Source organism: Erithacus rubecula (assembly GCF_903797595.1).
Source record: "Erithacus rubecula genome assembly, chromosome: 2".
Classification (NCBI taxonomy): domain Eukaryota; kingdom Metazoa; phylum Chordata; class Aves; order Passeriformes; family Muscicapidae; genus Erithacus; species Erithacus rubecula.
In genome coordinates, this window is record NC_136685.1 from 17863821 (window position 1) to 17887331 (window position 23511).

The 23511-nt window shown below is 36.4% G+C and overlaps 1 protein-coding gene across 2 annotated transcripts in view; it reads left to right on the forward strand.

The window, feature by feature from the left end:
• Window positions 1-23511, forward strand: part of MYT1L (myelin transcription factor 1 like) — a 302776-nt gene that overhangs the window by 216075 nt on the left and 63190 nt on the right. Inside the window, exons 7-11 of one of the 2 annotated variants that reach the window (XM_079297496.1) lie at window positions 4670-5647; window positions 10252-10386; window positions 12901-12991; window positions 15262-15369; window positions 18531-18742. In XM_079297496.1, coding sequence (XP_079153622.1) covers window positions 4670-5647; window positions 10252-10386; window positions 12901-12991; window positions 15262-15369; window positions 18531-18742 — 1524 coding nt within the window. The remainder of the gene's footprint in view (window positions 1-4669; window positions 5648-10251; window positions 10387-12900; window positions 12992-15261; window positions 15370-18530; window positions 18743-23511) is intronic. The other variant, XM_079297497.1, reaches the window with a different exon arrangement.

The following is a 23511-nucleotide window of genomic DNA, read 5'->3' on the forward strand; positions in this document are numbered from 1 at the left end:
ACTGCATTTTCCACCTCTTCAGTTTCCTTACTCACAAGATTTTCCCCAAGGTGGCAATTTACAAATTGTACAAATCCCCCTCCCCATATTATGCCATTACTTGCTAAGATTCGGAATTCGTGTGTGACAACGTTGTCTTGGTAAATGTTTCTTAGAGGCCAGCTATCAGAGACTGTAATGTGGAGATGTGTGCATGTACTTTGGATTACAGCTTAAAGGGAGAAGAATGGTGATGCTGTAGTATCATGTGCTGAGCACTTAGAAATTGACAAGTAGCAGTGGCAAGAGCAGTGAAGTGTTTTAAAACAGGAAATGCTGCCTGGATAATGAAACCATCCATCTGGGCAGGAAACCTGTGTGGCCACATGTAGGCTCAGCTTTCTAGCCATCGTGTTTTCCCATGCTTGGAAGAAAAGTGAGTAATTTGATACACAGACCACAGATCTGGAAAGTCTTGTTTCTGAAATCTTTGTCCTTTGGTAGGAATGTAGCTGCTATTTCTGAAGTATCATTGCCTCTCTCTGCAGAATCTCTCAATCTAAATGCTGTGTATTTTCCTTTTCAAAAGGAAGGTGCTGTTTTGCTCCCTACACTAAAACTAGCAAGCCGTTTCTTCTGATAAAATGTTGCTTAAAATTCGATGTGATAGGAAAAAAAGGAGGAAACAGTTAAGTGTGTAGAGGCTATAATTCTTATTCTCCCATGACTCCCGGTATGACATGGAAAGAGTCACTCAACTTGTCTGTGTCTCAATTTCCCATCTGTCAAATGGGGTTAAAATACCTACCTCACAGGGGTGTTGTGAGGCTTTTTAAAATAATGTTTGTAAAGTGCTTTGAGATCCTTGGATGAAAGGTGCAATAAGAAATCACATTATTCACTTTTTAAAATGCAATACAAGTGCACTTCTGTGGAAATGGCTAAAGGGCTAAAGGCTTCCAACTCTTAATAGCTGTTCTACACTACTCTGCTATAATTTCCTCCTGCCATTTGTTTTATCTTCTGGGAGTTAAAAAGAACAAATTTATAATCTAGAATATCTAAATTGTCATGATATTTTATAGAAGAGGGCTAGAATAATCTGATGCTCTTTTTAAACTATGTTGTGTTTTCTTTGTCCATGCAACCCTAAAGTACACATAAAAAGAATATGTTAATAACTTTGTGCATTCTTCACCTAAACTGGATAGCTTGTCTCTTTGTGAGACAAACTCAGTCTTTTCACAAAATAAAAACCTTCAGTTTGCATCACTGGTTCCAAAACTTATGCAAGGGGTAGAGTAAATATTTTACCTCTCTGGGTTTTGCAGTCATTTAACAGACAGCACACTTTAAAGGTAGTAACTGAGTTAAAGATCAAATCTAAGGAATCACAGGAATGTGAAATGAAAGCAAAATTAAAATTTACAGAACTGAATCAAAGAAAAGGCATATAGTTCACATAGAGCTGCTAGTGTAACATACTTCCTAGAAGACCTTTAACTAATACACAAACTGATTCAGTATTTAAAATTTCATGTTGATAAATAGATGATACAGGTGCCTCACCAGAGCAAGTTCAGAATCCAACTGTTATTGAGGATATGACATATATATATAAGATATATAAATATCTTCCTCATTAAAATTAACTGCTGCATGAAGATAAGAGACATGAGTAAAATAGTTGTTAAAGTAAGGAGATGCAAAAAAAAAAGGCCAAAAATTAAAATATGAGAAATTTAACTCATTTAAATATTTTGCTTTCCCACCTCTCTCATCTGGGATTAGTGCTTTACACTTCCTTCTCTTCCACTACCTTTTCCTTCTTCATTTTATGACTGAATGGATGGGAAACCAGAAAATAATATAGGCAAACAGAATAAAAAATACTGTAGTTGCAGCTTTCACTCAGCTTACCTACTCAAAAGGAATGTAGATGTCTTCTGTCATACAATACATGATTCATATTTTGACTTTTCATTTGTGGAGGCAAGGTATAACATATTCCTCCTCTTGGTGATCATTTACAAACACAGCCCTCTCTTTTGAGAAACAATCCCTGAAACTTTTCACTTTTCAAGAGTTGGCCTAGAGTAGTCACTGCATACCTGAGCAGTTCTCAGAATGACTTCAGAATTTTTTTTCCTACTTTGTATTTCAGTATCATATTACAGCTAGATTTGGATGGATTTCACCAGTGTTTGTTGATACCTCATTCTGAGCTTGAAGGCACTGGCAATTTTGGAGCTATGGCTTATTGCTTCTTTAATTACTTTGATGTTCCTTTGCTGCATCTGACTGTCCATTAGTGTAGTTACAACAAGCACCCCACAAAAGCCTCAGTTTCTATGGAACAGTCTCCTTGCACCAGGTTTTATCCTTAATATATAAATTAATGTGGGACTTGTTAGTATATTTTGCTTTAGAAAATTGGTGGATTTGCTTTTCAAATAGCACAGACTTAGTTATCCACTAAACCTTCATTGCCTTCTTCTATTCAGTTATTCAAGATAGACTTATTTCCAGTAGGGAGGGTAAGTGGTAATCCTTACTTATACAATGAAAATCTGATACTCTGACACCCCAATTTTTGTGGCACTGAAACTTAAAAGTGAATTATGATCTTGAAAAACATAGCAACTAAAATAAAACCACCTTTTATGATAAATGGATAACCCACTAGTGGCTTGGAATATCTTGTGATGTAGAGATATCATACAATCTTCCCTATTAATTATCTTTCCTCTGTATTCAAGCAGATATGTAAGATGTAATATTTTACTATTAGAACATTTTTTTTTTAGACATAGCCTAGTCATCAACTAGTTCTGCTGCTTAACTACAGCCTACTATCATCCCAGGATCCCTAACCACTGTGTAGAAGAAATACAATCTTGTGGCTGAAATATTAATTATTATGCTGTTTAGCTTTGTATTTACAACTCTCTATTTATTATCTTGTCTACTGGCATAAAAACTATTTTTATCAAACACTATTTCTTGTTACCAAAATGTTAGTGCATAAGCCACCTACTACCTGAAATTTCCCAGTTTGGTTTGTTTAAACCAAAATGAGAGCCACACTTTAGAAATTGCTATGTTTTTAGGTGTACTAGTGTTGAAAATACATCTTAGCTGAAAAGATACTACCAGAAGTTGATGAACTAGCTCTTGAGCAGGTGTTAATTATCCTAGCTCTACTGGTTTCTTTCAGTTTGCACCATCTGAAAAACTGGCTAGCATGTCATTGCAATGACAGATCTAGGAACTTTCTTTACCAGTGCTGAAAAATGTTGAAATATAATTTGTTGAATAATAGCCAGTTATCAAAATATAAGTTATGCAATATTCATTACTCCATAATTATGAATGTATGTTTTATGACTGGGTCTAATAATGACATAACTTGAATGAACATGAGATACCAGAAGATGCTCTGTGAATGATATTCATCTGAGTATGGGTATCTTTAAGGTGGGCATCAAGTCTGAGTCCCTTTGCTGTCAATGAAGAGAAACAGGCACTTCTGGTGGTTATTAGTTTTATTCTCAAGAAGATATCTTAACCAGATCAGGTGCACTGTCTCCAAAAAGTGTCTGCTTCTCTTACTGACTAAGGATGGAACTGTGGACGTAGACGTAGACATAGATGTAGACGTAGATGTAAATGTAGATGTAGATGTAGATGTAGATGTAGATGTAGATGTAGATGTAGATGTAGATGTAGATGTAGATGTAGATGTAGATGTCTGCCTTGCTCATGTCTAAAGTTAGGTGAGGTGAATCTCCTCCTCAGGGACTCTTATTGGCTCCATCTTATTAAACTCTCCCTATGTTATTCAACAGTTACTAGAACAAAGCTGAATAAAATGTGGTAACTCTGCACCTTCTGTTTCAGTACACAGAACAGTAAATAACAGCCCTATCATACATATATGACTATCAAATTTGGGCTAGCATGTTTACTTAAAATTGTATTGTGCATATAATTCCTTCTATCCTCCTTTCATGTAACAACTCTTATAAAACTATTAACTTCTCCACAGTTGAACTGAGAGATTTTGATTTTATTGATAGATCCACTAAGTAAAATGCCATTTTAATCTTTGTGTATAGCTATTGGTCAATTAGTGTTAATGGTGTGTACGGTATTAAAAATGTGACACTTTCCTTCTTGGAGTATACTCTTTCTCTTTTGGTGAATGGCATCCATCAGTAAGAGAATAAATCCAGTAGTACTCACTCCTTTGCCATCTACCATATTTACAGGATGTGCAGGAGTGAGAAATGGGGGAAACATAGGCAATTATGTCATCTGAATAATATGATTGTAATAAATCCCATAAAACTGTGAATATAGAAGTGAAAGGAGAAACATAAGTATTTATGCCATAATATTTATCAGTAGTAGTAATTATCATTTTGATTGCCTTTTTCTTATCAGTTCTGTGAAAGAAATTCATGTGAATAGCAAATAAACAAAAATAGCCCTATGGGCTATGGAGAATTCAGTTCAAATGGGGCAGCCATAGTGTTCTAGAATTGCTGTGTGATTAACAATATTTGACATGCAGTTTGTTTTCTGTCCATGCGATTGCAACAACAGTTCCAATTGTAGCCACTTTTTTCTTTTCTTTTCCTTTTTCTTTCTTTCTTTGTTTCTTTCTTTGTTTCTGTTTTTTATGCAGAAGACCATCAAATGAATTGTCACAATACTCGAATAATGCAAGACACAGAAAAAGACGATAACAATAATGATGAGTATGATAATTACGATGAACTGGTGGCCAAGTCATTGTTAAATCTTGGCAAAATTGCAGAGGATGCAGCATACAGAGCCAGGACAGAATCAGAAATGAACAGCAATACATCTAATAGTCTGGAAGATGATAGTGACAAAAATGAAAATATCGGTCGGAAAAGTGAGCTGAGTTTAGATTTAGACAGTGATGTTGTTAGGGAAACAGTGGACTCCCTTAAATTATTAGCACAAGGACATGGTGTAGTGCTTTCAGAAAATATTAATGACAGAAATTATGCAGACAATACTTCACAGCAAGACAATAGGAATATGAACTTTGTAATGCTAGGGAAGCCTGTGAACAATGGACTTACAGAAAAAATAGTGGAGGAGAGTGATGAAGAGGTGTGTCTCAGCAGTTTGGAGTGCTTAAGGAACCAGTGTTTTGATCTGGCTAGGAAACTCAGTGAGACAAACCCACAGGAAAGAAATCAACAGCAAAACATGAACACTCGTCAGCATGTCAGGCAAGAAGATGACTTCCAAGGAAGAACACCAGACCGGAATTACTCTGATATGATGAACCTAATGAGGCTTGAAGAACAGTTGAGCCCCAGATCTAGGACTTTTTCTAGCTGTGCCAAGGAGGATGGTTGTCATGAAAGAGACGATGATACCACCTCTATTACTTCAGATAGGTCTGAAGAAGTGTTTGATATGACAAAAGGTAACTTAACCCTGCTTGAGAAAGCAATTGCTTTGGAAACTGAGAGAGCAAAAGCCATGAGAGAAAAAATGGCAGTGGAAGCTGGAAGGAGGGATAATATGAGATCATTTGAGGAACAGTCTCCAAGACATCTTTCTGGAGATGACAGGAAGCCTAAACCAAGTGACGGCCATGTCAAAAAGCCATATTATGGTAAAGGTAATATTTCTATATACCGTATGTTATGTCATGAGAAAGTGTGAGCTAACATGTTAAGTTTTTGCATAGATTTCTGAAATGAAGTTATTGATTCCACATAATGGGAACTTTATTAAAATTGTAGTATGACATGATTGTAAAATAGCATCATGATATGATTATGAAATAAAAGAATTAATTCTACAGTGTTAGAAATATGTATATTATATTATATACATATAATATGAAATATGTATATCATTGGCTAAATTAAAAAAGTAACTTCTCAGGAAAACAAAACAAGAGATCATGTTGAAAGAGGCAAAGATTTTCCTCAAGGTTTATTATATTTTATAGTAATAATTTAAAAAGAGAATTGTGTTGCAGACTATATTGAAGAGGGGGGGTTTATGTAGCAGATAGTCAATCAGCTATCAAGTGCATATATTACAGATTGGATTGGATTGGGTAGGTGGCATTGTGACTTATAAAATTATCATCAAATGACAGTTATTGATGAAGCCTCTCCCATCTAAAATGTAGAATTGCCTGATAGAAATTGAACAGTATCAAAATGACCGATAACATAAGATAGGGGCAGTGACTGCACATTAATTATCTTAAGATAGTAAGGTAATGGAAGCCATTTGCTATGCAAGGCATGGTGTGGCCTGGGCTGAGATCAATAGCAATTTCTTTCTTATGTGCATTCCACTTCACTGGTTTCATTCCATTGTGGAAACAGTTAAGGTGCTGCCTTGACCATAATTCAATACAAGAAAAAGCAACAACAAAAAAAACCAAACAAACAACAAAACAAACCTAAACAAAAAAAAACCAAAAACAAACAAACAAACAAAAAAAAACAACCAAACAGAAAAACCCTAACAAAATAAAGGTTACCTTTAGAATGCCTTTTAATTTCCAGGATTATCATGGTGATGGTGTGTTTATATTATGACACCCCTCTTTAACATGTTTACATCTGTACATGTAGGGCTGTGTTGTATTAAGTGTTCAATACCTCCTGAGATTCATTGAACACCCCTGATTCCCATTGACTTTAGTGGAAGTTGAGGACATGGTATTTCTTGGGAGATGCTAAACAGAAATTAGGTTTATCTTATATTTGTTGCAAAAATATTTGGTTTACTTTGCAATTGAGATGGTGGGCATTTTTCTCTTTTTTCATAAATCCCTGTTTTGAAAAAGTAATCTGGCTGTGGCGTTCATGTAGGCATACAACATCTTGATCCAAGAAAGTTTTGATCATTTTTCACAAGTCTTAAACAAAAGTAATGATCAGTCTTTTAGAAAAGTATGTAAATTACTGAATCAAACACTGCTGCAATGTATTTTAGTGAAGTTTTCTTTGTTCTAACCACAAATATAGTCCAGTGTATGCTGTAGTAGCTTCGGGCATCTGGGGAAGACAACTTCGTTTAGTTAGTGTATTGCTGCATAGCCATGTGGATGTTGTGCTAAGTGTTCACATAGACCTATTATGGATGGATTTTCCTGTGAGTATATGTCTTTAAAAACACAGAAAACATGGCAAAAAAAAATTAATTTTTTACAGTTTTTAAATTCTGGTATTATCCAGAATTTCAGTCTATATATGGTTGGGAAAAGATTTTTGCATATAGGCCTACTGTCTCCAAAAAGCCTATTTAATTTCTGGCAGTGAGAAATCTACAGATATCCTATTTTAGAAAATTCTATAGCTTCTTTGAACCATCCTATTTCTTGGGATCTGCACGCTGAATTGATAATAGGTCCAAGGCTCAACCAGGGATTAAATACTGTGGGAGTTTGGACCGTGAAATTTTGTGGAGTGGATCGTTCTTCACCCTTTTAGTAAAAAAAAAGAAATAACTATTCCCTTATTTAAAAAACAAACAAACAAAACAAAAAAGCAAACAACCAAAAAAGCCCAAAATCCTGCAAAAATAAAAAAACCCAAACCAAACCAAAACAAGCAAACCCGTGGGAAATATTCTGGTAGTTGTTGAGAGAGGAAGTTTCAAATAAGACAGTTGCTCATATCATTTTTTCTCCAGTCACATGTTATCTTCCAAATACTGCTGGAAGAGATATCTACAGAGTTGTTAGGTGGGAACTTCTTGGGAGCACAGGTTTGCAGTGAGAACCTCGGCTTCAAAGATCACTAAAACAGCCATTATGGGACCACTAAGCATTTCTCCTCTGCCATTTTAAGCATTCTAAACAGGCTTTCTTCTGAAATTTATGCATTTTGAAACCTTTTAAAGTCCTTTAACAACCTTCACTCAGGAAATACTTCCATTGTGGCAAGGAGTGAGAAAAGGTTACAGAGTTCAATAAAACTGCAGTATTTCTCCCAAACAACAGAAGGGGATTTACAAAACAGTGTCCAGTGTTTCATATAAAGTTGTGAAAAGTTTACTCAAATGTCTTCCATTAAAAGCAATGGGAAATGGTGCAAGTGCAATTTTATGCAAGTTCTGGAATCATTAAGAGTAGTATACAGCATCTTTTCTGACTCATTAGACCATAAAGGCTCTTAAGGATCTGATATGTTCTATAACTTTATGATGTAGACTTGAATACAGAGCAGGATTTGCTTGATGCTGTAGGATGCAAGTGTCTAGATCCTCAGCTGCTCTAAATTACAATACCTTCACTGACTTTGGTGGAGTTCTAACAATGTCAAATAGCTAAAGTTCCTCTAGTTTATAGTCTCTAAAAAGCCATTATGGTCTATTAATCATCTACATTTTTTGCAGTCCTTGAATATTGTTATATTTACATAATTTATATTTCATTTGCATTATCTATTCACTTATCTAGTACTTTTACACATCCCAAAGTACTTGACTTGATGAGTTGCTTAGAGTTGTGTATGTATGTAGCTGTGGGCTTGCTGTTCTAGTGGTCTCAGCACAGGCCTATCTGGCAGGAATTCAAATCCCTCCTCTGACATTTGCTCCTTCTGTGGCCTTGGGTTTAACTTCTTGATCTCTTTCTTCAATTTCCTGATGTATGAGATTATGATCTTTCCAGGAGTGTTGTGATAACTGTATAGCACATTGGAGATAGATTTATATGTTTATTTGTTTTTAAAGAAAATGGAACAAAGAACTGTGTTCTACAGTCCACATGCAAGTTAAGTAAATTGAAAATTTCATAATTAGGGATTCTATTTGCAAAATACAAGGTTGAAGTATGGTATTATATTTTAGGAGTGAAGAGTCATTACAAGAAGCTAAAGGTTTTCTGTAAAATGAAGCTGTTTTGGAAGAACTTGAAAAGTAAAAGTATATATAAAACCTACCAGAAGGAATTCAGGGAAAGATAAGTCCTAAACAGAATGTGAACTCTGGACTGTATTGATTCGTGATGAAAATAATGGGTTGTACGTGAAGCTCTACAAGTACTAACATTTCCCCCTATCATACTGAGGGTTCTGTTTGTTGAAGCTGGGATGGAATTTAATGTGAAAAAGACTTACTGGAAAACAAACAGCAAAATCTTACTTTATGGAGACGAAAGCATAAATATTGAAGCAGAGAAATTGCAAAAGCAACATAAAACTATTAAATGAGGGTAGTTCAGATTGGGTATTGAAAAGAATGATGAAGTAAAAAAGATGTTGATCTTTAGCCAAAATTGTAGCAGTTTGAGTATCCTGAGTTTTATCCCTTTAATACTGATATGAAAATCAGCACTAATGTCCAAAACCTGGCAGCTGTGGTCAAGATGATAAGATGTAATTTGTATCATGTGCTTGTCTGGAAGAATAGATGTTCTACAGTTGTTCTGTTAAAGGAAATAAGCTGATTAAGTTATATGAGAAATTTCTACATCAGGATTAATGTCACCAGTGTTCCATTGCATTATTGGCAGAAAACTTTATTTTGTGGAAAAAATGTCTAGTTAGACTTTTCTTTGATTTGTAGTCAGAAGATCCAACAACATTCTAAAAGGTCATTAACCTTTCAAGCATATGAATGTTCAAATGTTACATATGCATGTTGGTAATGACCTCGATTTACAGCGCAAGCGACACTTTCAGTAGTTCAGATTACAATGTTTACTCCAACATAGTTTATTGAACAGAAAGGAATATTTATGTAATTTTACCACTTTGTAAGGAATTTAAAGAAAACAAGAGTCATTTCCTCATTGAGCCTTTAAAAAGGGATTTTTGTGGAATTATTGTTCTGAAGAGCTGAGTTTGCTACTCTCAGGACCTTGAACTGCTATGACAGTACATTTGCAGACCTTAATACATGAGGCAAATAAGAATGTAAAGGAGGGAAACTTCAACTAAACAGTTTCCAGATGACCTTGCACCCTTGAGCTAATGCTTGCCAGCAGAACATTGATTGACAATGGTATGGCTTTGCTATAAAAAGGTCATTTTCCAATCAGTGTGAATGGATATTGCTGTGATCACGGGAGCCTGCAGTCTGAGAAGAAGATAACAGGATAAAAGTGGCAAAACTGTGATAAGAAGTAGAAGGGTTTTCTTTTTCCAGTTTTCATAATAGCATTTACCAAAGAGTAAATGACATGATTAAATGAACCTTCTTACAGAAATGTGAAAAGACTCATTCACTTGACACATCTGTTGTAAATTATAGATCCCTCAAGAACAGAAAAGAAAGAGAGCAAATGTCCTACCCCTGGGTGTGATGGAACTGGCCATGTAACGGGGCTTTACCCCCATCACCGCAGTTTGTCAGGATGCCCACACAAAGATAGGGTCCCTCCAGAAAGTAAGTTCACATTCTTTCATGGAAACTGGGGATAAAACTACAAAAACTTTTCTAGCATGCTTTTTAAACCTTTTATTTAAAAAATTAATTTCATTTTTCAGTATGGTTTGTCTCAACTTAGTCAACTGTTCTGTGTTATACTTTTTCCTTTATTCCATCATTTCCATTCTTTACTAACTTTACACTAAAAGAACAACTTTTAAAGCTGTATTCTTTGATTTTGAGAATCCTAGGTTATTTTTTAATAGGCATATTTAGTCAACAGAGAAAAAGGTTTCCAGAAGATGTGCACTGCTTTTGCTTCTGAGTGCTAATGTCAACTGTCCTTATTGTCTTGTACAGGAATAATTATTCCTGAAAAACTTTCAACCCCTTTCCTTTGTTATTGTTGTGTCTGACACATCATTTATATTAAACTAGTGCATATTATAAAAAATAATAATTTGGCTGTTTACTTAGTTACAGAACTCAGGATTTTGAGCAAACATCCCCTGCCAGTCACATGGGTGGAACTCCCAGCCACATCAGCAAATTCTCTGCGTAGGAAATTCACCCATATGAGCTCATGGACACCCACTTAAAGGCAGAGGGCTTCATTTCTGGAAGTCACCTCCTTGGCTGGTGAAATCAGCATACATCTGTTGAGGCTAATGACTCTGTGCTGGATTTCATCAGGAAGTGTCTAGCTAAGATCCAATTCTCTTTCACACCACTTTTAAAATGGAGTTATGGATTCCATTCCATGTGGATCTAAAATCCTCACTGTCCATCAGCACTTATAGACTTAACCTCAATGAATTTGAAGCAATCTTAAAGAAATGTTATAAAGATGATCAGAACTAAAATGGTCCCCAGTTTCCAAAGAAAAGTGGATTCTGATGGACAGGAAAACAGAAGTAGATTAGCACTGCAAGAGTAGCAGACATAACAAGTCTCCTCTTTCATGGTACAATGGCTTCTTCCAGAAGTGATGAGGAAGTGCTTTAGGAAGCTTTTCTGTAGTTTGGTTGGTCTCTGAATACAGTAAAACAAATAAAATAATTTCTCTGCTTTCCAAGACCCTGTAATTCTCTGAAACACAAATATTTATTCAGTTGCTCAAAGTTCTATCATTTTTTTAAATGGTAAAAAAAAACTCTTTAAAAGACTTTGTAAATCAAAGAAGAATATAGCTTTAAACTGTTTGCATGCTCTTGTACCTACTAAAATGACAAAGGTGAGCTCATCTTTTTTTTTTCCTGTGATGTTGGCCTTGTGAAGCATGTTTCAAGAACAGCTTTAAATATTAGGAATTTCAGAGTGAAGCTTTTGCATCTATACACATTTTATCACACTGATGATGGGGTGATGATGATGATGATTATGATGATCTTTAATGAGTGTACATGGTTTAATTCTCAAGTCTCTGAACAGCTTTTATTCAGTTCTTAACTCAGTCAAGGTATCTACTGATTTTATAAGAATTTTTTTTTGAGTGAGAACTAAATACAGGCTTCCAGATCACTTTTGTGTGAGAAAATGAGAACTTCACAAGGGCTGGATGGCTTTTTCCATTGAGTGAGGTACTGCCATCCAGCTCCAAAAGAAGGATTCAGATATGCCTCTTGTCATAAAAAACTCTTCAGTGTTCCCAAAAAGCTCTTGACAATTTTGCCCTTCATAGCATGAGCTTTATGATTTAGAGGGGTACTGCTCTGAGCAGCCTTGGAGTAAGTTTTCCATCCAGCTTGCAGTGGATGAGGATGTAAATCAGTTTACTTGCTTAAGCTTGTACCATTTTTTTTTTTTTTTTTTTTGCTTTTTCTTTGTGCCATCTCTCAATTTTTAAGTGCTTAATTTTGGTTCTTAGTATTTAAAAAAAAAAAGTCCACATTTTTAGAGAATACAAGTGAAAATTAAGGGATCCATTCTGCTCGCCATATAGATGTGAATGATATATCTATGTGGAAGTGAACAGAACTGGCCCGTAGCTTAATTGGGCTGCCTTATAGTTAGGGTTAAATTCTGTTCAGGGTTGTGCTGAGGTGTGTTTCAAATAATTCAATGTTCTACTAGTATAACTTGAGAGCAGATTTTCAGCTCATGAGTTTGATACTGCATTTATAAAGCTATGTGTGAAGAATACATACATTTCCTGAAAGAATTTTTCCAGTCTGTAATTTTGTTTTGTATGGTTGCTAGCTCACCCTTTACTGTTGAGCGGATCTTTGCTCAGTGGTTTTGTATGAAGAAGATGTTGGGCGTCTTCTGCTTCACTGTTGTACCAGAGATGCATTTGTTTATAGGTTCTGTAACCTCCATAATTTTCACTGTTGCCCTGTGTTAACGAGCATAGGGTCACAATAATTACTTCCCTCATCAGGCTTTATTGGCTATGTGTGTCACGTGTATTTTGAGGAATGCTGGTTGTTAATGAATCCTGCTTTGTTTTAAAATGGTTTCATATATACTGGGATTTGATTTTTTTTTTCTTGTTTTCATACTCTGCTGTTTTCTCTTACTCTCCTTGTCAAGTTCTTGCCATGCATGAAAATGTTCTTAAGTGTCCTACACCAGGCTGCACAGGCCGGGGCCACGTAAATAGCAACAGGAATTCCCACCGAAGGTAAGGATGCCGTCGCTGGACACCAATCTAGAGGGAACAGTGCCTCCAAACTGCAGCCCTTCTAGCAGTCCATTGGTGGGGGGGAGTGAGTGTGTGTCGTTGTTCTGTTCTGAGGATTGACAGATGGTGCTTCGTGTGCTTTATCCATTTTAAAGAGTAACATTTATTCATGTATTTTCTGAGGAGAACGAGTGTGCGTTTGCTGTAGAATGGATGAATTGATCCATGGAAGACATTTTCAGCATCCTTAGCTTTTTCAGTGGACTTCTTTTTTCTTTTTGTTTTGATATTTGGTGAACAGCAGTGGTACAAAACTAATGATATGACTCCTCATGAGTGTTGCAAGGAGAAAGATTTTGTCAACATCATCAGGAGTAGTACAGAGTTCTTGTTCTCACACTTCACTCTCCTCAGAGATTTTTTTCTAGTGCATGAAAAAATCTACTCTAATCCTAAGTTATTGGGGTTTTTCAATACATGAGAAACAGCATTTAAATACACAGCTGTTAGCTTTCTTACTGACCACAGTCTCAACCCCGAAGTACTTATTCAGCTAAAAGTGAATTAGAATCTTGGCTGTTTAAGAAACACTAAGAACATGTCTCATTACATTTAAAAATGAGAGGGCAGAATTATCAGAAGTAAGTTTTCTAGAAAAACACAAACAAAAAGAGATAAGGAAAAGTGCAACTTTTCCGCAGTTTACTAAGACTAGTAATAGATTCTTAAGGAAGGGATGCTATTACAAATTAAATTCTGTCAAACAAATTTTGAAAATGTTACTTTAGTGTTCCGCATGTAAAAATTTTCCTGCAGAACAATAATAAAATCTTACCTATTCTTTTAAAATTTTAAAAATCCAGAAAATGTGGATAAGAGGGTAAAAGGAACTGTGCAATGTTCCTGTTATTTAATTCCTTTTTACTGTTAATTGTAGCATGAAGGCTTGAGGAAGTACAGGTACTGGACATTTAGTCTTACCAAGCTCTGGGTTACTACAGCCCCTCACATCAGCTGCATTTCCCCCAGAAGATTCTTGTGGGTACCAGCCTTTCTACAATAAGCTGGTACCTGTTCTCTGCAGTGATGCTGCCAGTAGATGCAGCAAAAACCTCAGAAGGCTTTATGGGAATTACTGCTGCTTGAAGCAGCGTTCACTTCTGGTTGAATATCCATGAGAATATTTGAGGTGTCTGAGGAAGAGGCTGTCAGTGGAGCACAGCAGCCCCTGGCATGGCTCCAGAGCTGCACAGAGCTCCCTCACCCTCTGCAGAACTAGGGCAGCGAGGGCAGGCAGGGGGGAGCACTCTGCAGTCTGTGCTCACCTCTTTCTGCAGCTTTTGGGGCATTTTTCTCTACTTCACTTTTTTTCCTTTTTTTTTTGTTCCACTTACTTCCTGTAAAGAAGGGAGCATCTGGGAATGCACTGATTTGCCTTTCATTTTAATTTCTATTCCTGTGGCGAGCACAGAGAGCTGCAGTCACATAAGCATGCAATAGACTATGACAAGGAAAGGAACCCCTCCATTGTCAGGTCACAGGGTTTTACAGCTTCACTAAGAGCACCATCTGCTGGCATCAATATATTTATTTTTCTCAGTTCCAAATCTTGTCCATAAGAATCAGGCTTATTATTGCCACTTCAATAATAGTTCAGCATTTGCAAATTTAATTGAATTTCCAGTGCAGAAATGCTTTTCATTTTGCATCATCTACTATTAGAAAACATAATTTAGTGGCAGAAATTCATGAACAAACACTAACAGTTGACATGTAGATTTAGCAACCCAAGGCAAAATTTTGCACTCGTTTATATGCCTAGCAAAAAGATTAAAGTTAATGGAGCTGAATGAGGTGTGAAGCAGCACAAGATTTGGCCTATATGGTGTTGTCATTTAATTGTCTTCAGGAGCCGTTTCATTGGCAACATTTGTAGATGCATAAAGGTCACAAGTCTGCTAGCTGAGCTGCACAGTAGATTCCAGTTTATATTCTCCTCTCCTACTGGTATGTTCCCTGGCTGACATCCATGAATAATCTACCCATGTACTGTGAGAGAAGAGCAGATGTAAAATTTACAATGCAACTTTGAAAGCAGAAGAAAAGAAGTCTATTCTAGAGAAAATACACATGATCAAAACATTTTTGGAAACACTTTTCCTTCAGATTCTTCCTGATGCTGGCTAAGGAGGAGAAGGAGTAATTGGATCAGTGCTATAATGTGAAACTATGCAGGACAAGACAATTAAATTTCCTTTCTGTAATTGCAGCCTCTCTGGATGTCCTATTGCTGCAGCAGAGAAACTGGCTAAAGCTCAAGAGAAGCATCAGAACTGTGATGTGTCAAAATCAAACCAGGCATCAGATCGGGTTTTAAGGTATTAGAAATCACTATAATACTTATTCTTATGCAGAATTCATCACACATTCACCTAATCTGAGAATTTATATTTATATACATTGTATATACATATATATCTCCTTTAAAGAAGAGTTAGAATTAGGGCTTCTGGATCCAATTCTCACAGTGTATTTTTCCCACTCAGTTTTCATGGGGGAGGGTTGGTAATTATTTTGGCAAATACATGTAAAGCTGAAAAGCTCATTTTTGTCTTAGGCATTGTTTGGTGTAAAGATGACTGCTGGAGTGCAAAGTCTAAGAACAGTGTGAAAAAAGTTGGTATCTTTTGGGAATAAACTAATATTTACCGGTAAGTCTTGGTTTTTTCAGCAGGCTTTTACTAGTAAATATCAGTTTAAATTAAACCAGAAGCCCTATGTGCATTGCCAAACTGGTAGTACACTTTTTGGCAGGACACTTGGAAAAGTATTAGATATAGCTAAGATTCCAAACTAACGTCAGACTTAGTTCTTTGTCTCTGTTCCCCCATTCTCTGCCAGGAAGGACAGAAAGAGAGAAAATCTGTCCAGAACTTTCATATGGAAAGGACCTTGAACCATTTCTATATGATTATACTCTGTTTCTTCATCCATGCAGGACTCTGCATTTATCTGAAGTTGTATCCAGCTTTGTGCTATTGTCTCTTCTTTTGAGATATGTGGGTGGAAGAAATATTATTTCTAAGGAGCTGAAGTGTGAAGGATGCATTTAAAGCAATCAAACTTCTGCATGATTGTACCAGCCTTATGCTGATGATGCCCCAAAAGCTGCAGAATTTCTCCATGGATACTGCAATATCTGTGGGCTGGGATAGGTACATCCCTCCCAGCTGGCTCAAAGAGCGTGGAGGAAGTGCTGCAGCTTTAGTTCCCAGAATTTCCTACTTATTCCATAGGTTTCTTAGTCTTTATCTGTCTTCTACATTTAAGAACTGATTGGGCTACTTAAAGTTTTCTACTGTATTATCAACATCATTCTTTGAATATTCTCTTAAAAGTTCATCTAATCTTGATGGTCTTTTAAAAAACCAGCATTTCCATGGAGCAGGGAACATAGAATCATGGTTCACATCTACAGAAGATTTTTCGTCATTCCTGTTGATTGTGTTCTCCTTCTGCAGATTGTTTTTGATGGGCTTTGTTTTAACTGCCCCTAATTCAGTTTGCACAGCTTGGCAGACAACATCCCACAGAGGTTTCTTAGAGAAGAATTCTTCAAATCCCATTAGTAAAAAACTCCACTCTTTGAGGGAATAAAACAGTTTCTCACTTGATGGAAAAAGACAGATCAAAAGTGTCTTTTACCATTGCTCGTTACAGAGAAGCCACTGAAATCAGTTCCCATAGAAGGCAAGTGCTCAAAAGCAGCATCCAGTTTGCTGGCAAACTCCCTAGGATTGTTCTGCAATCTTCACTTCACTTGTGAGCTGCCTTGTGTTTCAGGTTTTATAGGTAACTCAGATAATTCTTTCATCTTGTCTCTTGCTTCCCTTTTACCTCTAAGTCATCAAAGTATTTAAGATGAACTTGGCAGCGATTTATAATATTTGCATGCAGGTAGTTGATAGGCAGATGGAGATGTTTTAAGAGTAAGTCGTGAATATTTGTCTTCATACTGGTTTCCCACCTTCATCTGAAAGTTCTTACTTTAAAAGAAATCAAATTCGTAGGACTTCAACTGAAATTTTGGCATTTGCATCAAACGTTCAGGATCTGAATTGCAGGTTTTTGGCTAAATACAGATTATCTTGAAGCAGGATCAAACTATTATTCATATCAGCTCATTGTATAAATAAGCCCACTTATTTTGTGAGGAAGAATGTCTAAAGGAATGAGCATACATAAATCAAAGGGAATAGTATGACTAAAATGATTTTTGGGTGATCTTTACATAAATATCCTGAATAAATTCTATGAAAATAAATAAATTCAGAAAAACATTATATAATATTCAAAACCTAATTCTTACTACTGATCACATTTCACTTTGTTAGTCAGTATAATATTACTTCTGACCTCAACTGAATTTATGTCCCTATGGTTGTTCCTTCTATTTCCTCTGGTTACAAATGCAGTAAAAAAAAAAAAAAAAAAAGAAGAAAAAGAAGAAAAATTCAAAAATGCTATATGCTTCTTGATTCCAGCAGAAGCACCTCAGGTGTGCTGTTCATCCTCACTGCCTGCTAGAAGCAGCAGGCAGACATGCAGCATTGTGTACCAGTTGCTTCCTACAACCCAGTCATGTAACACTTTCTTGTACAGGTAGGGTTTTCAGGATCTGGCCTCGTTTGCCTGCTTTGAGCTGCTGAATTCTGCATCCACGTGTAGAAGACGGTGTGACAGTGGAGTTGACTGCAGCGTTCTTTCACTGAGATTTCACAAGTTTCTCAAATGAGTGAATAACATCAATCAGGGCTTCTTCTGACTGTGTGTCCTCTCTCATCCTAAATGAAAGGGATATTTAACTGAAACAGTTTTATTTTGTATTCATTCTCAGGACCTTCCTTGAGGTGTGCATCTGTGTGTCAGGAATCGCAGCTCCTGCCAGAACCTTGCATTTAAGGATGAGCAGGACCTGCAAGGCAGCAACTCAGAGTCAGCAGAGCTTCTGAGACTCTTCTCAAGATGAACATGGATCTGTATATTGAAGGATGAAACAGGAATAGTTACTTTTGAAAGCACAGAGGAAAACAGCATACAACTCTGTTGGAAGAAATTTTGAGGAAACTCCATAAATTAGGTGGAGCTTCCAGATCTACTTTTTCTTTTTGATATTTAAAGAATTTGTCCAAACTTCTTCTGTCAGTCTGCTTGCCCCTCTTTAATTCACCTCCCAAAAGAAAAAAAATGTTTGCTAATGGGGAAAGGGAAACCCTGAAGTATTTTAAAACAGAATTTTCAAATACTTTTAGCAGCAGGACACATTTAGTGGTATTAGAATTAATTTTGTCTAGGCTTTGTTCAAGGCAATAAATATTGTTTGTCTGCTGAAAATAACCAAACTAAGGAAATGCAATAATATATTGCTGTCTCTTGAGTACAAGAAATAACTAAGATTTTCTAATCTGAACTATAAATTATGCACAAACATAGTAAACTGAACTGCATCTAACAAACTGTACATATCTTTAATTTCTAGGCCCATGTGCTTTGTTAAGCAATTGGAGATCCCTCAGTATGGCTACAGAAACAATGTCCCCACCACCACACCCCGCTCCAACTTGGCCAAGGAACTAGAGAAATACTCTAAGACTTCGTTTGAATATAACAGTTATGACAACCATGCCTATGGCAAGAGAGCCATAGCTCCCAAGGTGCAATCCAGGGATATATCCCCCAAAGGATATGATGGTAGGAGGTGCACACTCTTATACATGAGAGACAAGTTTGCAGTTAATCATGTTGTTGTATATGTAAACATCATACAAATAAGACATGTTTTCATGTTCATACAGTATTATGAGGAATGCTATCATATGTAAGTTATTTTAAAGGCCTTTTAAAAGAAGTGTTGTTTTATACGGTGCTTGCTTCAGGATTGTTGCACTGGCAAAAGACATCTCCAGCTCTTAAGCTCCTGGGATGTATTGAGATGGCAATAAAAGCTAAGTAATAGAGATAATCCTTGTGTTACTCTCTGGGAGATCTGGCCTCAAGGGTCACATTAGGACTCTTACCTCTGTGCAGCAGGTCAGGTAACACAGAAAGGTAGCATACTTGCCTTGTGGGGATATGGAAGTAGAAAACCTGGGCCTCCTTGTGCTTCAGAAATCACTGCTACATACTTAAAGAGGCATTTTTGATTTTTTTTTTTTTTCCTCATAAATACACTGGTTGAATTCTCTGGAAAACCTAACATATTTAACATGTTTAGGAGAAGGCTGATACTAGCTTCTGTTCAGGAGAAGACAGTGGATGGGGTCAGTCAGGAAAGAAGTTTTTTATTAGGGGAGAAAAATGAACTTCAGCACAAAGAAGGATTGTAGCTTTTGAAGACATCAGGAATTTTTCAGAACAATAAATTTATATATGCATATATATATATATATGTAAAACTAAACCTTGCCTTTTTTTTTAACACTAGCAGTTTATTTTTTTGGTTAAAATATTTGATCCTACTCAGTGACTACTGTAAGAAATTTCAGGCAGGTGTCAGATTTTTTGTTTAAGTAAATAGAAAGAAACTATACAGAACAATTTATGCTATTGCCTGAACACAGACTGACATTTAAAAGTAGTTAAGTGAAGAAAGACAAAACTGCTACAGTTCTTGCCTTCGTATGTCTGATATTTTGGATATTTTCCTTTCTCACAGAATTAACAGACATATTCTTGCACTATAGCAGAAAGAAAGAGGGTTGTGAAAGGAAACCTAATTTCAATAAAAGAGCTTTTTTTCCCTCTTACCTTCATCTTATTTGTCTGTACTAAATAAGGGTTTGAACAGCATTAAAAGTAAAGCACTAACTGTAACTGTAGCTAGGAAGGTAATGAGTATACATTAGTATAGGCTAAATTAGGTATTAAATATTGTATATATATATTCTGTCTATTCTTGCAGAAAGGAAATCATCACAATACTGCTGGGGTTCCTGTGAAAAAGCTTATTTTCGTATCAAATTACTGATGCATGAGCAACTGATACATATTTTACTCATTTAAGGCCCCTTTTTCAATAAATAATGACAATTTTCACTTTTTCTCCCAAACCACCAGAATTTGAAAATATATGTCACATTAAGCACAAGTTTACAGTGGCCTTAAATAATAAAAGGCTGTATTGATACAGGTCACTGTCTTTATGCACACTCATCTTCCTTTGATATAAACAGGAATTTTTCTTGGCTCTAGGACTGGGACTAGGTCACATCACTGCTCAGTAATGTGAGCCAGAGGGGGCTGAAGGACTCTGCATACATGTGATTCATGCTGGTGTGGGGGGTGGGGGCGTGGGGGTCTCCTGTGTCCTCAGAAGAGCCCCTTGAAGCTGGAGGGGCTGGTTGGCAGACACAGGCTGCTCTGTGGCTTTGCTCCATGCCCCCAGCTCTGCTGCAGGCAGGGCACGCTGCTCCTGGCTCTCAGTGGTGTGTGCTCTCTGGCCACACTGACCTGCCAGCATGGCCCTCAGCTTTTCTTTGCCCTGTTAGTGATTTTCATCAAACCTCCAGGATTCACATCTCTCTGAAATTACAGAAATACTCCAACACATTTGGCTTTAATTGGCTCAGGAAAACTGGTTGAATTCTTAGGATGATGAAGTGAAGTCCTGGATACGCTGAAATTGTTAAAGCATTTTAGCACTGACATTCAATGAAACAAGGATTTTGCTGGAAGTTATTATAAATAACTGAATATGAAGGACATTTCAGGAAGAGAATCTTCACTTAAAAGAGCCACTTCAAAAAACTTCACAGTATTTTTAGGTGGTTTTATATTTATATATAAAAAATAATAATTATTGCTACTAAGACTTTATAGAGGTCCAGAGAGCACACCTGTTATGTATGTCAGCAATGCAGGTTTATATAAAAGCAGATTCAGTTCTTCAAAGTCATCCTGGAAAACCCAAAAGTACATCTAAGGTTTGGGGGGGAATGTGCAGGTAAAAACTGCTTTAGTTCTGACTATATAAGAGAATTAGTCTTATGAATATAAAAAAAATCAATAGCTTCACATCTCAATTCTTTTTAATTGCCAACTAGTACAGTATTTTCATCATCAGAGAAGGGGATTATATGTTCAGTAAGTGTACAGTTGGAAGTGACATGAACATAAATAACTCCTTTGAATTGTTTCCTTGATATTTTTTATAGTATGGTTTACTAAAAAACAAACAGAAAATGTATACTTTGTATTTTTGGTAGGGTGATCTAATAATTCTTGAGAAAATTTTTATTTTCAAGCTTGTTTTTTTTCTTTGAAACCAGTTGCATAGTGTATTGGGTGCTGGACTTATTGTATACAGCTGGACACAGTAGGCAGTGGTGATGGCAACCCTTTCAGTTACTTAGGTGATGGCAAGAGTTGTCATCCCACCAACAGGCCTGGGTCATTCTACCAAAACACTGAAAAAATGTTATGAGTGGGATTCACCTGACCATGTTCAGAGTTTTCTAATGTTTGCACTGACAGCTGAGTTCAGCACCCCTTTCAGATTCAAGAAAAAGGGGTAGATGCTTCTCTGATTCATTTAATCTTTTCCTAAAGTGCTTATTTAAAACTGGTCAGGTAAATCACGACCTGAAAGTTGCTGGTTTTTTTCCACTGCCTATGTGAGGAAGCCTATAATGAACTAGATCAGGTATCTGAAATGAGATGAGATGAATCTTTTATTGTGCAAGTCATAAAAAGTGTTGAAACCATAATTAATTTGCTAAAACACTCAGTATGTAGACTATGTTGGGATGAAGATGCCTGGGAAGAACTCAATTCCATTCCAAATACCTTCCTTTTGTCCTTTGTGTGTTTGGGCTCTCTCCCACTCCCCCATTGCCAGTTAGTAGGAGAAGCCTTTAGACTTTGAGTGGTTCTTTGTAATCAGCCCCCGGGCACATCTGATGGAAGCCCAGCTTGGGTCTGCAGCTGGTTAGACCTGTGTCTGTTTTTAATGGGGAAGATGTTCTTCACATTTGGTTTCACTCTGGATTGCAAAGCATAGATGGACTGCAGAGCTTTGTAAACCTGGTGCCACAGGAGTGGGCATTGTATCAAGCAGAACTATCTGGTATTGAAACAATGCAGCTTTCCCTTCATTAGTGAACAGAATTATTTGATTCATTATAAATTGATGATCTTTGTTTCTCCTGAAAAGCTAATGTGAAATGAACAGCCCTGGGTTCTGTAACTCATCTTTAATTGTACAGCTACAGTAAAGTTAACCATAGCCTTTTCTGTCTAAATAAGTTTGGCTTAAATTATTGGTATTCTGAAAGCTAATGATTGTGTAGCATGCTTATAGCACTTTACATCTTCAAAGTGTTTTGCAAGTGAATCACAACACAACTAAATTTTAGAAGCAACTTTCTGTTTATAGAGAAAATGACTTCAAGGGAAAATGTAGTTTGACCAAGGCCACAGAGGAGTCCATATCAGAGCCTGCATGAGTTTCTGATGGTTAGTCCTATGTATAAAAGCTGCCTCTTTCCCTCCCTCTCTTTATCACACATTCTCATATATATATATATATATATAATTTCCCATGTAATATGTCTCTTATGTCTGTCTAAATGTGACCTGCTATAACAAGACTAACATTTTTTGAAAATTACATAAGCCTTATTTGTTCCTATGTTTTTGAAAGATACTTCTAATTTGGCAAGGTCATTGGTACAGGGTGCTTGCTGTGTTAACATAGCACAGTAGAAACTGAATTATTCAATTATTTGCTTCCTTAAGTGTAGGAAAATTCCTGCATGTGTTGGATACTCTAACAAAGTGACAATGGATAAATGCTGAATTTTTAATGACCACCATTGACTGCTATATTAATAATGAGGCTCTTGAGGAACAGTTCACAAATTTATTATTAGTGGCTAGCCTGCTAGTGTAGTGCTACTATGTGTTCAAAACAAAAAAAATGTGATGAATGTTTAGCATTCACTTCACTTAAAAAAAATCACACCCTGTGCATTATGTGGCTTTCCTGAGAAAACTCCATCTGTTATGATTTAAGTGAAACACTATTTCCTTTGCAGTAAAAGTAATGCCATGATTTTTTTTAAAGTTTTTTAGAGAAAGGAGGATGACATAAGCTCTAGCAGGGACATTTTGCTTTCAGATTCTTCTTTTGAACTCCGCCTGCTACCAAAGCAGCCCATGGTTCACAAATGGTCTGTGCTCATGGGAGCAGATTATTATATGTATGTCTGCTCAGACAAATACAACTGAAGAGCCTGGCATTTAAATGGAGCCCATCAGAGAGGAGCTCTGTCTAGGGCCTGACCTTTTTTGTATAGCTCTCTAATCAGCATGCTAGTTGGTTATTGTTACACTGTGCTATAAGGTATGATCTCTGCAGTATACATTTCCATCTTAAGAGGAAGTAGTTGCTGTAATATGCATGGCTGTATCCTCTGACCTTGACTTTTATTTTTTTCTGAAAATACATAGACTTCCACATT